At 41.2% G+C, this 16,139-nt stretch overlaps 1 protein-coding gene and 1 long non-coding RNA gene across 11 annotated transcripts in view; one reads left to right on the plus strand and one right to left on the minus strand.

The window, feature by feature from the left end:
• Positions 1–16,139, minus strand: part of LOC116429512 (uncharacterized) — a 57,497-nt gene that overhangs the window by 19,421 nt on the left and 21,937 nt on the right. For 8 of the 10 annotated variants that reach the window (XM_031982523.2, XM_031982529.2, XM_031982527.2 and 5 more), the window contains 2 exons: positions 14,646–14,730; positions 13,683–13,806 (listed from right to left, as the gene is read on the minus strand). In XM_031982523.2, coding sequence (XP_031838383.2) covers positions 13,683–13,806; positions 14,646–14,730 — 209 coding nt within the window. Of the gene's footprint in view, positions 1–4,041; positions 7,708–13,682; positions 13,807–14,645; positions 14,731–16,139 lie in introns of those variants that run through there. The other 2 variants (XM_031982526.2, XM_031982531.2) reach the window with 2 other exon arrangements.
• LOC143175034 (uncharacterized) lies at positions 1,356–13,841 on the plus strand. The gene is made up of 3 exons (XR_012999625.1): positions 1,356–1,494; positions 12,371–12,700; positions 13,645–13,841. It is a non-coding gene; the product is annotated as an uncharacterized LOC143175034 (long non-coding RNA).

Below are 16,139 nucleotides of genomic sequence, written 5' to 3' on the forward strand. Positions count from 1 at the left end.
CGTGTATAGGGTTGTCAACGTAATAATAATATTGTAATATTATAATATTTAATATTGTAATATTATAATATTTAATATTGTAATATTATAATATTTAATATTGTAATATTATAATATTTAATATTGTAATATAATAATATTGTAATATTGTAATATTGTAATATTGTAATATTGTAATATTGTAATATTGTAATATTGTAATATTGTAATATAATAATATTGTAATATTGTAATATTGTAATATTGTAATATTATAATATTTAATATTATATTGTAATATAATAATATTGTAATATTGTAATATTATCATATTTGAATAACCTTTGAAATACGAAATGTATGTAACATTGAACAAAAATAAAAATGTTCATGAAGCTCTAAGAAAACATTTAAATATTAGGACATCCTATACGTATTTTCTCACGCTAACTTCGAGAAACATTGCCACTTATATTTTTCAGTTAATGTATTATTGGTGACTACGAAACTTCCATTTTCTCATTAATTCGTTAATAATAGTTTGCGAGAAGTTCTGTGGTGTTTCGGCAAATCGACAAGAAACAGGACGCGTTAATTCATCCGATTTCTGTTTGTTCAGACGTTTATTTGAAAATCGATTGAACATTCTCGAGGAACGGTTTTGATTTTAAAAGTGGAAATGTTAACTAGAACAAAAACGTTCCCTCCGATTCGTACCAACACAGACGGGATGTTTCGTAATTTGAGGAAACCGTGTCAAGGATGAACGAAAAAAGAGTTCATACACCGCGACTAAGCCATTGCTGACGCGTGACTTTGAAGTTCAACCTTGAAGGGGTTAAACACCTTCCATTATTCATTTTTACGTACAGACCAGAGATAAACGCTTCGGAATATATTCCGTCGTTTCCCTCGCAAAATCGCCATTTACCAAAATTCCGTGGAGCACAGTTTCTCAAGTACTATTCGCTGAAATCCGATTTCAAAATATCGTCACGCGTTTCTCGGCGAAATCCGTTCAATGTTTAATCGTGTCAGGAATTCACTTTGCGAGACAAATATTTTTTAGGTGCATATGTGTGTGCAGAGATCGGGCCCGTGTAAATAAGAATTGGAAAGCAAGCGAGAGCTTCACAAAGGGATTCTCTCCGGGCTGGTTCGATGACTTCGTTTCAACGATCGCGAGACGCGGCGCCGTCGACGACGGGAGTACGAGAGCACGGACGACAAATGTTCTCTGTCGTTCGCCCTATTTCGGACCAATTGCAAGAAATAAAGCGACAAAGCGAGCGCATTGTGGCGAAACCGGTGGCATCGTGAGAAGCAATCAAGTGCCCACGCGACACGGCGTGTACAACCGTCTCGTCGGATGGTTTCTTAATGAAGAGTTTCTATTCCAATCCCCGGGTGTACATTAAATTTTACTCGACGCTAAAAATCCGGGGGATGAGTCATACGATCGGAACGCGGCGTTCGACATTGATCAAGATGGCGGTCGTCGAGGCGTTCGGCTACGTAAGTAGCTTCGAGGAATTATTATTATAATATTAATATCGTTATACTATTATTATTATTATTATTATTATTATTATTATTATTATTATTATATTATTGATATAGTTATTATACCTTTTAAGCAAGGAAATATTAACCCTTGGTACTCGACAATTTCATTAGACATTCTTTGTTTTCTCACGAAATATTAACAATATTATTTGCAACTTACATAGAGAAGCATTTTGCATAAATTATGGGGCAGAGTTGTTCTATGTTCCATGTCATTACCTTATTCAACATTTTATATTGAATTTTTCATTGTATCATTTTGCGTTCAATCAAATGGCGATTGAGTTGTCTTTCGAGTGCAAAGGGTTAAAAATACAAATGGTCCATTAATGTTTGAACAGTTCAATATTAATTTTCGACAAAGTCTTTCAGTTTTATTTGATAGGAGATGGAGAAGTCGTTCTATTGTGTATCTGAATCTTGGAAGGTTAATTTGTCGGAAATAATACCTCGAAACATTGTAGACTAAGATGTCGGAACGGACCATTATTCGGCACCGTCGAAATAGCGGTATTAAGATTTCGCGAGAAATAGAAAAATGGATTAACTTTGTCGGAAACAGCTGACGCACGAGATCTTACATCCAGATCTCGCGTTGAAACTGCATTCTTGGTTTATTAAAGACTATGAATTATTTATCAGGCAGATGGAGATAAAAAGAACACTACTCTTTCGAGGAGGCAAATAATGAAAACGGGGTCATTCGTGTTCATATGTGAATCGGAGAAGCAGACAGATTAAATCTTTCGCGAGTACGCGAAGATTCGACCCGGGAAAACAGAGCATGCCAATCAGTGGTGCGAGGAAGACGTGAGCAACCTTCCGGCCGGCGTTTCGAAAGGTGCGCCGATAAATGTGACTCATTATCGGATGCAGGTATCGACCGGATCGGTTGTCAATTGCCTTTTGAAAAGACGCACGCGCGAAACGCACGTCTGAGAAGCCTCGCTCGCTCGGCGTGGCAAGCAGGGCTTTCTCTGGGAACGATAGAGATTTTTCAATAATTTTCGGAAACTTGACAAAATCGTTTCGAGGGGAATTGTAATTTTTCGGTAACTTAGAATAGCTGTACACTAGAAAATCGAGAACTCCATAATAAAAACGGGACTAGTATTAGGAGTGATATTAAACTTAATTTGTTAGAAGCTGAAAGTGAAGAACGAAGTTTTAATTTTAAAACATTATAGGAGCAATGATTTAAAAAATTTAAGTGACGATTTAGTATTATCTTCAGAATGGCAAGTTCTCATTAAGAATTCTAATCAATTTCTATCTTAAGCAATAACTCGTCAGCAATCGTAGCAGCACGTGCAATCGAATGATAACATTTTTAAGAAACAGCGATAAATACAGATAATGAAGACAATATAAAAATTGAAGAACGCAAAGATAAATACTGAAAACGCGAGGGAAAAGTGGCTATTGCGAAAACAAGAGGAACGCGTAACGACAATAACAATTTGTAAGGATCATTTGTCAACTAACAATTGCCCGGTATATTAATCCTAATATTATTTCACTCTTTCCTTCGTGGTTCACGGCTCGACTGCAAATTGCTTTTTAAAAAGGCGCACGTGCGAAGTGCGAGCCGAGAGAGACTAATTCATCAGCAGCAGGAAGGAGGAACTTGTTGAGAATATTTTCAAGAGGAACGCTGCCTATAGACCGGAGAGTACGTTCAACGAATTGAATTAGAGACGATGCAGGGGAATTGAAGAAATCAAGGACGGGGACCCGCATTTTTTTACAGGATCGTATCGTTAAGTGGACTTTCTCGACTGTTTACAGCCTATTATACAATACGAAGGAATAAAAGTGCCATTAATCTCCGGCGAAGAAAGGAAAACCGGATTCTCCTGAGTTTACAGCCACGGAACGCGATGCTAAACACTTTATAAAACATAAAAATAGAACAATCGAGCCTCGTGAAAACTTACGGTCTATTACGTAACGCGATGAAACGATCTTTCGCAATTTAAACTTCAACGGCGAGGAATCTCAAGAAAACACCGATAATTCTGCCATAGTATCAAAACAATCCCCAAGAAACATCGAAACAACTAAAATCTCTTCAAAACCAGAATCCCCTTCCAGATACTATCTCAAACTGCAACATACCAAAGAATATCAAATCACCAGTAACCCTCTAAATAACGTAAATCCGCGTAAATTAAACCGAAACGTCTCGCTTCGAAATGCTCGAAGTACCCAACTCAAGTGCCCGAGAACTCGTTAGAGGCGTGGAAAGAATGACACAACGAAAGCAGAGCATGAATCACCAGGTCCACGAGGATGAAAAGAATCAGCGAGGACCAAAACACTCGCGATTCTCGGCGACGTAGATCCACCAATTAAGCGTCCCCTACGCGAACGACTCGTGGTCCGCACACCCCCCGCGAAGGGTGGACTCTATTTTCATCGATGATCGATCAGCCGGCGCCGCGAGGAAAACAAGAAGAAAGGGACGACGCGCGTCTAAAAACACGAGGGAGTCACCTTTCTCGCAGGACATCGATACGCCAGGTTGCAGGACACGTCGCCGCGGTATCTCGGGGCCGGTTCCCCGCGGGACGTCAACCGATATCCTTCCTCGCCCCTGTCCTCCGCGTAGATCATCCTCTCCTTCTCAAGGACGTCGGTTAAACCCCTGTTCTCCATGATCAGCCTGAGACGGTTCTTCTCCGTCTTCACCGTCTTCGGGTTCTGCTGCAGCGCGCGGGGCAGAGGGATCATCGAGCTGCCACGAGGACTACGCTCCGGATCGCTGCTCTTCGACGGCGAGGAAGCTTCTTGCCTGCCGCCGGAAGTTGTCTGCGCCAGTTTCTCCTTGTTTTCGCCTGGCATCCTTTCCGTTCTTCGGGTTTGAAGACCTCCTCTCGAAAGCTTCGAGCTCGAGTCAGCTTCCTTCGACGTCGATGTCGTCTGGTAAGTTCGCGGCCGTTCCCTTTGAATCCCTTCTCCGCTGATTGGAAGTTAGCTACTTCGGACGTTGATCGGTCACTTAGCGTTGTTCCTTTTTTAGAATGTTCTGTATCGATCGGCTAGCTGCTCGAGATGTTATTTGTAATTTAGTTTGCGCTTTTTTCTTGAAACTTAGCTACTTTGGATGTTGATAGGTTAGTTCCTGTTTGATTTCTAGATTCTCTTGTTTCGATAATTAGCTTCTTCGGATGTTGATACTGTTTGCTAACTCAATTCGTTGCCTTTCTCTTCGTCACTGACAGTTAGCTCCTTCGATAAATTCCGACGGGTTCCGCTAACGTGGTTTGTGTGCAGCGGTCCTCTTTTATGTTCTCTCGACTCGATTTGAAAGTTAGCCTCTCCGGGAGATGTCGATGCTGTTTGGTGGTTGAGATTGTTGTTCCTCTGTTTTTTTTTTTTGATGGGGTAAAATGATGCAACACGATGTTCACGCGACGCGACGCCCGGTGTCCTGGCCCGACCGACGTCGGCGCACCATCAGACACAGCCACTCTTCTCCGGGTTTCGACCCTTCCTCATCCACCGAGGGGCAGAGCTTCATCGCGCTCCATCAGGCGTCGAGTGCGTCCCCACGCATGCGTCGAACCAAAGATTTTCAAAATGTCCCTCTGGCATTTCTACCCCGTCCCGTTACGACATCCGACGACCCCCTCCACCTATCTGCCTCTCTTTCCCTCCCTTTCTGGCGATTCTTCCCTCAGTCGCTGGCACTCCTTGCGGTCGTCGTCGAGGACTCGTGGATGCTGATATCAGACTCCTGGGGGACACACGTTTCTTCCGCGTCCCTTTGACGACGACGCGCTTTGTCTTCCTCTCCTTTTTCCGTGGCTCTTCGCGCTTTTAGCCGCAATGAGGGTTTCCCTGTGATTCGGAGTGATTCTTCGGTGGATCTTGGAATTTCATTTCGAGATTCTAGTCGCGGATTCAGATCTCTTCTAACAGTGATTCACGGTTTTCTGGTGGATTCCATTCGAAGATCTCCGTTCTTCCAGATTTTTGAATTGTGTTTTCTCTTTTTGTTTTGGTGTTTCGAGAACAGTCGATGTTCGTGGGATTGATCGAATGGAATTAGTAGAGTGATGGTTCGAGATCTCGTGGTTCTTTCCAAAGCCGTTGCTTCATAGTTGAGATTCTCGAAACGGTCGAAGGTCTCGTCGAATCTTCTCGGATTTTGTCGCCGTATTGAATTTTCCTTGCGACACAGACGTCAATGCCTCAGCATTGCGGGTTCCATTTATAGCTGTACGCTCTGTTGCTCGTTCGCGGCCCACGTTTTTCCATTCGTTTCGCAAATCGACCGGACGCACCTTTTGCGGCGAGTGATAAGGAAGGAAAATCTTTCTTCTCTCTAAGACCTGGCTGGCTGATCGCCAGAGGATTATACTCCGTCAGAATGCTTTACTCTTATCTCATATTTAACATCCAATCACGTCTACGAATTCTCCAATTCAAATTCCACAAATTCTTAAAATTCCCTTCTCCAAATAGACTCGAATCTCCGAGGTTCCTCCGATATTCAAATCCATTCACTTCAAATTCCCATTTCGTTCTTCCAGTCTATCGATCACCACTCACCAACGAACCCTTCATTCCCTACAATCTCCATCAAAACACGAAAATCTTCCTCCGACAAACCAGTTCCTCCCTATCGAAATCCCGCACAATCCAAAAATCCACCTCTCAAACAAAACTCCCGATCACTTCGCACACGGAGATCGAAGTTGAACGTTTAAAATCCATCCGAGCTGCAGACCCGTGTCAACCGGTTCAAAACGTTCATCCACGGCTCCTCAACCCCCATCAACGATCCCCGCCCCTGAGCCGATCATTAAAACCCCCTCGATCCGACGTCGCTCTTCAAAAAGGCCAAAGAGGAGGGAAAAAACCGGGTAACAATCTATCCGCACAAAGGTCACGTTCGATTCGTTATTTCCTCGGTCGGGTAGCTTTCCAAGTGTAACCGTAGGGGGTGAAGGTTCAAAGTTCCCGGCAGGCTGCGTGAAAAATCTCCGCGCGCCGTGAACCCGAATCCCCGAGCGGCGCGGCGGTACTGGAGCCTCGAAAACTTCGCCCACAATCGGCTCACTGTTCTCCCGGTCCACTTTTTCTGCTTTTTCGTCCCCTGCCCGTTATCCAGAAAGATGACGGCCGAAGAGTAGGTGGCACGAAGACAGGAAAAAAGACCGGCGAGTGCTGCGATCGGAGGCTGATAGGGGCCGGAGGTCGACTGATAACGAGTCCACGGGAGCGCGACGCGTTCAGGGGACCACGTAGTGTTGGTAGCTGAAATAAACTGGCCGTAGGTTAGGGGATCGAAGAACAGCTGGGCTCGGCCTGGCTGCTGCACGCCATCACTGACTCACTCAATGCGCTCCTCGTCCCTTCTCTGTTTAACGCGATCCTTTGTGCCGTATGCTCTCTCCTTCCCCCCACGTCGTTCAACCTATCCACCCTCTCCGTTCCGCTCGCGCCGATCTTTCTCTCTCCGTCTTCGTCCGGCCACAGCCGAGCTACCTTATGACTCCCCCTCTATCCTCGATCGTGATTCCTACTGGTTCTCTCGTTCTCTCTCGCGCTTCTGGTACACATTGTTCGCGTCTCCCTCTCCCTTTCTTCCTCTATAGACGGACGACTGTCTTTCTCGGTCGCCGTGGAAAGTCTCCGGTTCGATTTGCCCCTTTCGCTGGATCCGCTTGGCTCGTTTGCCACCGACGATCCGGCCACCGTTCAATTTCCTCCGCTCTTTTTTGGGGGGTGTATTTAAAGATTCGGGCTTCTCGTGGGTTTTTTGGGGCGAGCTTCCTTTGTCCCGCTGCCTTTGGCTTGTTCTCTTTTTCAGTGAATTTCACGAACGTTTCGGTTTTGATTGGACTTCAGGTCGAATTGCTCTCGGGTGGGTGGCCGGAACTTGGTTTTTCTGTTTGGGTTTACTTTGTTGTCTTTTATTCATTTGGAAACTTCTTCGATTTAGCCGATATTTGATTTTGGTTCGCTTATTGTCATTTTTGTTTGTTCTTTGGGTTTGAAGATTTAGAATTTCTATTTTTCTTATGGAAATCAAGTGATTCTTTATTCTTATTCCTATTTGTGTATGGTTTCCCATGCAATTTGCTGATTCTACACGTGTTATTTATCGTTCAAGCGTAACCGTGTCGATAAACTTTTCACTCTTTCCCTTCTATGCTTTCAGAGACCGAGTATTAGAGACTGTAGATTTATTTGAGACCGGATGAACCGTTTTCCCGTGCCAGGAACGACGATTCCCAATTTCAATGTTTCCCATTCGATGGGTCGGTTTAGTTGGTTCGTTATCAATGATCTGCGCACGGTCGAATTGTTATCTATTTTAGGGGTCGCTGTGCACACAGATTTTGAATATTCTTCTTTTTAGGTGCTCGGATCTCTTCCTTTGTCGTGTTTGGGATTACCCGTTATCGATTCGCCCGTTTCATTGTATGGGGTCACTCGAGATAGGTGTTTTTGTTTGCTATCGGCGAATCTACACTTTTATTTGTCGTTTCTTTTTTTTAGAAGCGAGAAGCTTTCTACACGCGAGAAATAAATAAAAAGGATTTTCTAAAGATAATCGATAACGTCACTATTACGTAATAATGTTAACGTGAAGAACGATTTAATAACGCGAATAATAAGTATTATTATTGTTATTCAGCCAGGGAACAGTAACATTTCAATGCGATTTTATTCCTTTTCTCGCGTGCGATATAATTTGATGGTTTCCTCCGGCTCTGTACCGTATTATTGATTTACCTTGATCTTTCGTGCGGAATTACTCTTACATCATTCGACATTACGCTCTCTTTTCTTCTCTCCCGTATGAAACCGCGGCTCCCTCCCGATTATTCTCTTCAAATTGTCCCCTCCACGCGCGCCACTCCAAGTAATTAGTGTTTAACGAGCTGTGCAGCTGAACGATGTATCGCGGGCGATACGTCGGTGATATCTTGGAAAATATTAATGCCCAGAAATTCAACTGTCCGATAACAAACATCTTCATCCGTAATATTAACATGCAAACGCACCCACCAATATCAAAACGACAGCATTAACTTCCCTTTTCCTTGAATTTACGCGACTTCGCGTTTTCATACTGTTCGCCGAAAGTCTCGTTACAAAGAAAATGAAAGCACAATATTTTAATTAAATTCTCGGAATACATTAATCTTATTATACTCGGCTGGCACAGGTTCACTAACATTGCATTCAAATTCGCAGGTTCAAGTGCCGTGAATGTTAATTAAAAAACAAATTTCCAACCGGATCAAAGGAATCGCGATTCTCAATTAAAAATGTAATTCTTTTGCCTAATTATAGCGAAAGAGCTATAATTCTGAATAAAAAAAAAAAACAAAATTCTACACAGAACTGTAATTTTCAATAGCAAAATTCTATCTACAAGAAAGAACTATAATTCTCAATAAAAAGGATAACATTCTTCCTACACCAAAGAACTGCAATTCCCGATGAAAAAGCATGATCCTCCCTACGCGAGAGAACCACAACTCCAAAAGAAAAAATAAAATTCGTTTCCTTACACAAAAGACTATCTCCACGTGTTAGCCGAATGCCGCTCTCACTCGCTAGACCGCCATCCTCTTTTTTCCCCAGCTTTCCAATTTTTTCTCCGTCTCTTTCGCCTCTCTTCTCGTTTTTTTCCCCTCAAATTTCTTTCATCCCGTGCTCGTCGAAGCCGCTCTTATCTCGCGTATCCAATCGGACCAGCTTCTCTTTTTCCTCGTTAAGAGACCAGTTTCCTCGGAAGTTTCTTGATTAACTAACGGATTGCCAGTCTTCACGTGTCGGCTGGAAGCGAGCGTACTGCCAGCGCCGCGGCTCTTTATTTAATATCGGCACCTTATCGCCGCGCGTTTCGTTGCCGAGCGTCTCGCCGTGTGCTCTCCTTCCGTCACGGATAAAACGAGATTCGCCTTTTATCACCGGTTTCGCGGCTTTCGAGTGCGTCCCTTATCCCGGACGCTCGTTTCCCGCGATACGTATTTACAGTTGGGATACGACTCGTTGTCTGCTGGAACACCGCAGATGCAGGAGGTGTCTTTCCGGTTTACGGTTTTATTGTCTTCATTGGTTACGCGTAACCGCATTGACAAACAGTGAATTGACTGGGAGTAACAGAAATTTGGAAAGTAACGCCAACTGAAAGTCGGACGAAGAAAAATGAAGACTAATCCATCAGACGAATTTAGTCGTTCAGTGATCCTTGGAGGTCTTTTTCGTTATCCTTTTTCACGCCTAACTTCGCAGTGCTATATTCTAATTTCTTTATTTTATAATTGTTGAGAAGATGACGTGATTCACGTGAATTGACGATTGGGAATAGCAGAAATTATGAAAATAACACCAACTCAAAGTTGGACGAGGAGAAATGAAAACTAAGCCATTAGACGGATTTAGTCATCGAGTGATCTTAGGAGGTTCTTTTCATTATCCTCTCTCATGCATAATTTCACAGTGCTATATTCTAAATTCTTTATTTTATAATCGTTGAGAAGATGGCGTGATTCACTGAGAAATTACTAAAGAAATTGATTTGATAATACGCAAATTGAATTGCAAGTCGAGTAGCCGCACTCGTGTTGTTTCTATAGAAAAATTTCATAGTTTATTTTTGTAATGATGTTACAAAATTTCGAAGCTTGGGTTGCGTACTTTAGGTTAAGTTCTGTGAGATTTTCGGTGAACCTTCGTCTCAGTAAATATAAAATTTCCTTTTCCTTTTGAATTTTTATGTTTCAGTCGCATTTTGCAATAAATTGGGAATCGGGTAGATTTTCAATAAATAAATTGAAGTTTTGTGATAGGTTTATGTTGAATAAACGAATAAATTTGTGAGGTATTAGTTTCAAGGTGCACAGACAAATCTATTCAGATCTGTTTCTACTTTGCATGCACACATTTCAATATGATCTAATCACCTTAAGTAATGTCTCCATTGTGCGTTGCATGAAAAATCGATATACAGGGTGGGGCACGTAAGTGGGGGCACCTAGGTGTCTTTGATGCTTGCAGGCATATGAAAAAGCTGCTTAAGAGAACACTAAGTTTCTTAAAAAAAAGAAAAAAAGAATTAATCAGAACAGTGTGAAAAAATTAATTTCCTGAAAATTTCTGAGGAATCAAATTTCAGAAGACACGAGTCACAGATGAATCAAGACACTTTTACTCTGAATCATATCAATCCATCAAAAACAATGCGAAAACACGGCTAAACTTCGAGATTACTCGTTTATTGCGTTTTCCACTCCGAAGTCTCCCGTAATTGCATAAAATCCGCAGTCAAGTTACGAGTCCTCGTAAAACTGAGGCTGTTCATGCAAATTCCCACTTCGAGTGACGACTTCATACGAACCAGAAATCTCTGACAATCCGCTTCCCTGGCCCAGTGACTCGTCAAACGAAAAATGAAATAAAAACTTTATTATTATTTACCCAAACCTGTTCTCTCGCTTTGTTTCACTTATCACGAACGAACTTCCTCAATCTAATTCTGGCAATTCAACCCTTTGCAGTCTAAAAGCTCGCTAGAAATATTTCAAATTCCCTAATGAAACAGAGGACATTCTTAAAAATTAAATTAATGAAAATTTACGCACGAATTAAAGAATAGATCTATTGTATTTAAGTAGTTCGTATATTTATGCAATCAACAGAGTGTTTACTATTAAATATCAAGTTATACAATATTGTTGTATCAAATGGTAATTGAGGAGGTAAAATTAGAGCCTCTAGAGAGCAAGATGATTAAAAATTCCTTCCAAGGATTCCCTAGGAGGCATTTTTCCAGAATTCTAGGGGGCGAGGACAGAAAAGGGAAAAGAAAACGAAGTCAAAGAGCTCGATGCCCCATGGCGTGATACACTTGAGCCATTTCGAAGGGCAGAAGAAACTCTGATCAATAACATCGAGCTCAAAGAGTGGCAACCCCTCTGCAATAACTCCCCTATGGTCGTGGCGCATGCTCACGAATTAAATGCCACCCCTTCCTGCTCGATCTCACCATGCTTTCTCCTCGTTCTCCCTTGATGGGGAGGCACGAAAAAAAATATATATATAAATACGCGGAAGAGCGTACGCTGAAAGATCCAGCGCACCCGGAACGCTGCACGGTTGGGTCTTCATTGATGCCGGGGTGACCTTGATCGTGAAAATATTCCGGAAAACATATAAATAAACTATAAAATTTTGAGAGTGAGCCACTGTTTCGCCCACGAAACCAGGAAGTGTTTATTGAAGATTCTAAAAGAGGAATTTGGGTTGTTTTGGAAGTGTCCATCGCTGCTAGCCTGTTTGCAGGCATCTTAGAGGCTTTCCAAGAATATTGAACGTATTTTAGTATGTTTGATATAGAAATCATTGAATTATCTAGTATAATATATTACGAATGTACTGTTTGTAAGGTTTAATAGAAATTTGAATAGAAATTTGGGTTGTTTTAGAAGTGTTCATCGCAGCTACCCTGTTTGCAGGCATCTTACAAGCTTTTAAAGGATATTAAGTTTGTTTTATGAATTTTTGATACAGAAATAATTAAATTACCTATTATAATACACTATGAATGTACTCGTTGTAAGGCTTGCTTCGTCAAGAACAGAATGTTAACCCTTTGTCCCCCGACAGGCGACTCACAGTCGCCATTTCTCTCCATATAACAAAATTACAAAGTCTCATGATCAATGTCGAAGTCTATAAATATAATTATAAACGACACGCAGAAATAGAATAGTCTACAACAATGTACCTAACCTGACAGTAATAATGTATTATTTATATCTACCTTAGTCGTAAAAAATACCATTAATAATTACAGAGAACGATGAATACATCCAGCGGAAAACCTTTCGAGTGCAAAGGCTTAATTGAAATAACGAGGACTGCACAAACTATTTTGTACAATTAGCAAGTTTTCCGTCAGCTCCGGGAAAACCGTGTGAAAACTCGCGGAGCTTCGTTAATGGACGCGTTCGCGATTCTGGTTGGCGAAGGAAAAACAAAAAAGAAACACGTAGATGTCCAACGTGGAGAAGTCTCAGATTCCATCGGGACGTTTCAGCACGCGGATGCTGCGTATTACCTTGTTCGCCACTTCAGCGTATCATGGTCATTAATGCGGCGCACGGGCATGTGCATCGCTGCCAGCGTAAGTGCATTAATGCGCAAGCTGACGAGCAGCGTTCGATAACATTTAGGAAATGGCGAACAGCAAAAATCGAGGCAATGACGCATTAATCGCCGGCCAGCGACAGCGCAAAGCGCGATTTTCCAGGGAAAGGGCACTTGTCGAACGCGAGAGAAATATCACACGGTTCTACACGCGAACAAATGAAATTTAATAACGCTTAGACAAGCTTAGCGGAATTTTTTCCTTCCGATTGCAAGACGTCGGATCCCTTACGAGGAGGAACAAACGCTTAATTACTTCCTGGCGTTACAAAACCAACTGTAAAAGCGTCTATTTCTATAATTGTCTAGAATTTATTCGACCCGGGGCTACGATTTTTCTTTGTGCATTCAGAAAACTTTCTCATTAACTGAACATGTCCGTGTAATCCTAATTGCGTCCGTTAACTGGTTAAAGAGGTTTTGCTGATACTTCTAATAACACGGGTTCCAGTAATCAACGTTGAGAATGCTGGTTAGAGATAAAGGAGAAAGAGTTTGAAAAGGGTTGAACACGGTTCAGCTTCTTATCTTGTAAAAAATTGTATTAACACTAGGTTTACGGAGGTTTATTCAGCTTGTTCTATTGTTCCTAGGAAAATTGACGTTCGTTTATTCGGATCTTGGAAATCAGAGATTAAAAGATAATCAAGGTGTACAGTCGTTTAATTGCTTCAATCAAAAGTGATTTAATCGTTTGTCAAGTGACGTTTGTAAAATGTAATATGTGTTAGATTGTCGCGTTTAGGGACCTAGTGTTAAGGAATGTAAAGGGTTTTATGGTGATTTAATAAGATGCGTATGATTCTTGCTGATCGAAGGGAGACTGGAGTCTTCAATGAATGTTTGCTTAATATTGCTACCACGGTGTTCATTGTAAATATTATAATGGATCAAGGGACTTCGGGTGTGTGTACTTTACAGATGGACTCTAACGAATAGAAAATATTGGACTGGCTCACCTGCAGAACCACTGGCCTGTGACTTCGACTTCTCCAAGTTAAGAGACGACTGGTCAGCTCCCCGGCACGTATTCCCTCGCTGGTGTCCAGGTTCGGACAGAAACGCGGTTGAAACCGAAAATTACTGCAACAGGAATCAGTGTTTGCTTAGAAATTATATATGTAGAAGGTTGTTAACAAATGTTGAGTTATTCTTGGTGTAGATGTGCAATGTATTTTTAGTATTATTTATTAGCATTTATTTGTTCTTAGTATTACTATTTATTTATTATTAGATATTTAGATATTTTGGAATAAATTGAAATTGAATGTAGCAATAACTAATCTACTACTTTCTCCTAATCTATTACTATCATAATTAAACAGTTAATCGTTCCATAACTCGCAATATGAATTACAAAACTATTGATAATATTGTATACTCTATCTACTATAAATCATATCCATTTAAACATTTGAAAAATTAATTAATAGAGATTGACACTACAACTATCAGTGAAACTTCTTAGAACTTATATAGAAACTCCAAGAGTGTATCCATCGAGACTTTAATTGATCTACAATTCAGCTTATGTATCGATAAATCAATTTCTTGAATTTCTCAAAGAAATATCTATCATCTTTTTAATAATTGCGAAAACAATCAGATTCAGTGTTAGTATCTGCTTGTGTATACAGTGTGTCCCATAATACGACAATCGCATCAAGCGAAGTCCATAAAAATCAGTGCAGCGATTCCAAAGAAGGGATAAATTGTAAAGCATCCGCAAATATGGCAACTGTCAGGCGTCATGACGTAACGCGCTCGTAATAATTGTCGGCTTGCTCCGATATTCAGCGGAGCGGGATAACGTGCCGGCGATAATTGCGCGCATTAGGAGACACTCTTCTGGCGTTGGTGAATGGAACTTTGAAGTAAACGCGGAAACATCTTCAAAGGCGGCCGTTTAATGCTGCACTCACTTGTATTCAGCCAGGGGATTTTGTGCCGCCTCGTTGTTCTTGATTTTTTCGTGCTGCCTTATCACGGTGTCCGTCAGATGTTTCCCTGAAACAGAACGCGTTCCGAGGGAGATTAGAACCGGCTGCCATCAAAATAACGCGAACCACGTATGGCTCGTTCACCGAGACGTGTCAGTGTCTTTCAACAAATCCAACTGAATTTTCATGAAACTTAACACTTTCACTGCTACGTTACAGCCGAATTCAGCTGACACCATATTTTATATAAGCTTAACCCCTTATCCTACAACAACGAATGAGACTCGTGGTGAAGATTTTCAACATGATTCAACAAATATATATATATTACTTAGTTAATTCGAATTCAAAGTAAATATTATTCCTCTGTAATCAACTATTATACTTAAAAGGAAATATAGGCATAACACATGCTTAGAATTTTTCTCTTTTTCCAATAAATTATTAATGACAAAGTAGCCGTATCGATCAGAGTTGAGAAAGAAATCATCAGCCAAGGGGTTAACACGGTGGATGCCATGGGGGTCACCGGTGACCTTGACCGAATCGAATTACTATAATTCGTTCGATTAAACGATGATTATCTGAAAACCTTTCTATATTACAAGTAATACCACCTAATGCAGTGACACTCGACAAGAGAAACCTACAATAATAATGTCATTCAATTACATAAGTTGTTACATTATCATTTTGTATGTTTTTCTCGGCAAAATCGTGCGCACTCAACGTGTTAACCCTCTGCGGACGAAAATTCTTCGAAACATACAAAACCTTCAACATATGAAGCTAAATTATATATCAGTCGTTTAATTAATAGAACAAAAGACAACTACGTGTAGATCTCTTGCTGTTCGACTAATTAGATCATTTTTCCACAACTTAGTCTTCCAAACCTGAACATTTTATCTCACCGAAAGGGTTAAACATCAATTTCTTTGGTGACATCGAACGAACCGAATTTCGTTGGATCATTGAGATACAAGAATCAAAAATTTGTCACGATTCGAATGAGAAACCAATTGTTTGGATTTTAAAATGATTATATTCAGAGGCACTTCCTACAAAAAATAGTAGACCACTGTGGAAAAAACGTTTCAGATTTTGTTCAAGTACTTCGTCCGCCGAATTTGATTAAAAAACGAAATAAAACACCGCTGAACCGGGCCCCCCTGTGCCAAGCGTAATCGGATGAAAGAAGAAACGCGTTCCCTCTCGTTATTTAGTATTTTGCGATGCGTCGAGCGTTTCCAGGCTCCTCGAGGCCGCCGAGTGCACTTCACGGGCCGCCGTTGCATCTTCCTTTCCGCCTATCGGCACGCTTCACAAAAATAATCAAATTCTCATGACGGATGGTGGGGGCCGGAATAAAAAAAAGGGAAAAGGAGAAAAAAAAAGGTAAACCGATGAAAGACGACGAGCAGAAAAGCGCAGTCGGTCGTGACGCAAGCGATGAGAACTGTAAAACAGGGTGCA

This window comes from Nomia melanderi, chromosome 1, assembly GCF_051020985.1.
Source record: "Nomia melanderi isolate GNS246 chromosome 1, iyNomMela1, whole genome shotgun sequence".
Taxonomy (NCBI): Eukaryota; Metazoa; Arthropoda; class Insecta; order Hymenoptera; family Halictidae; genus Nomia; species Nomia melanderi.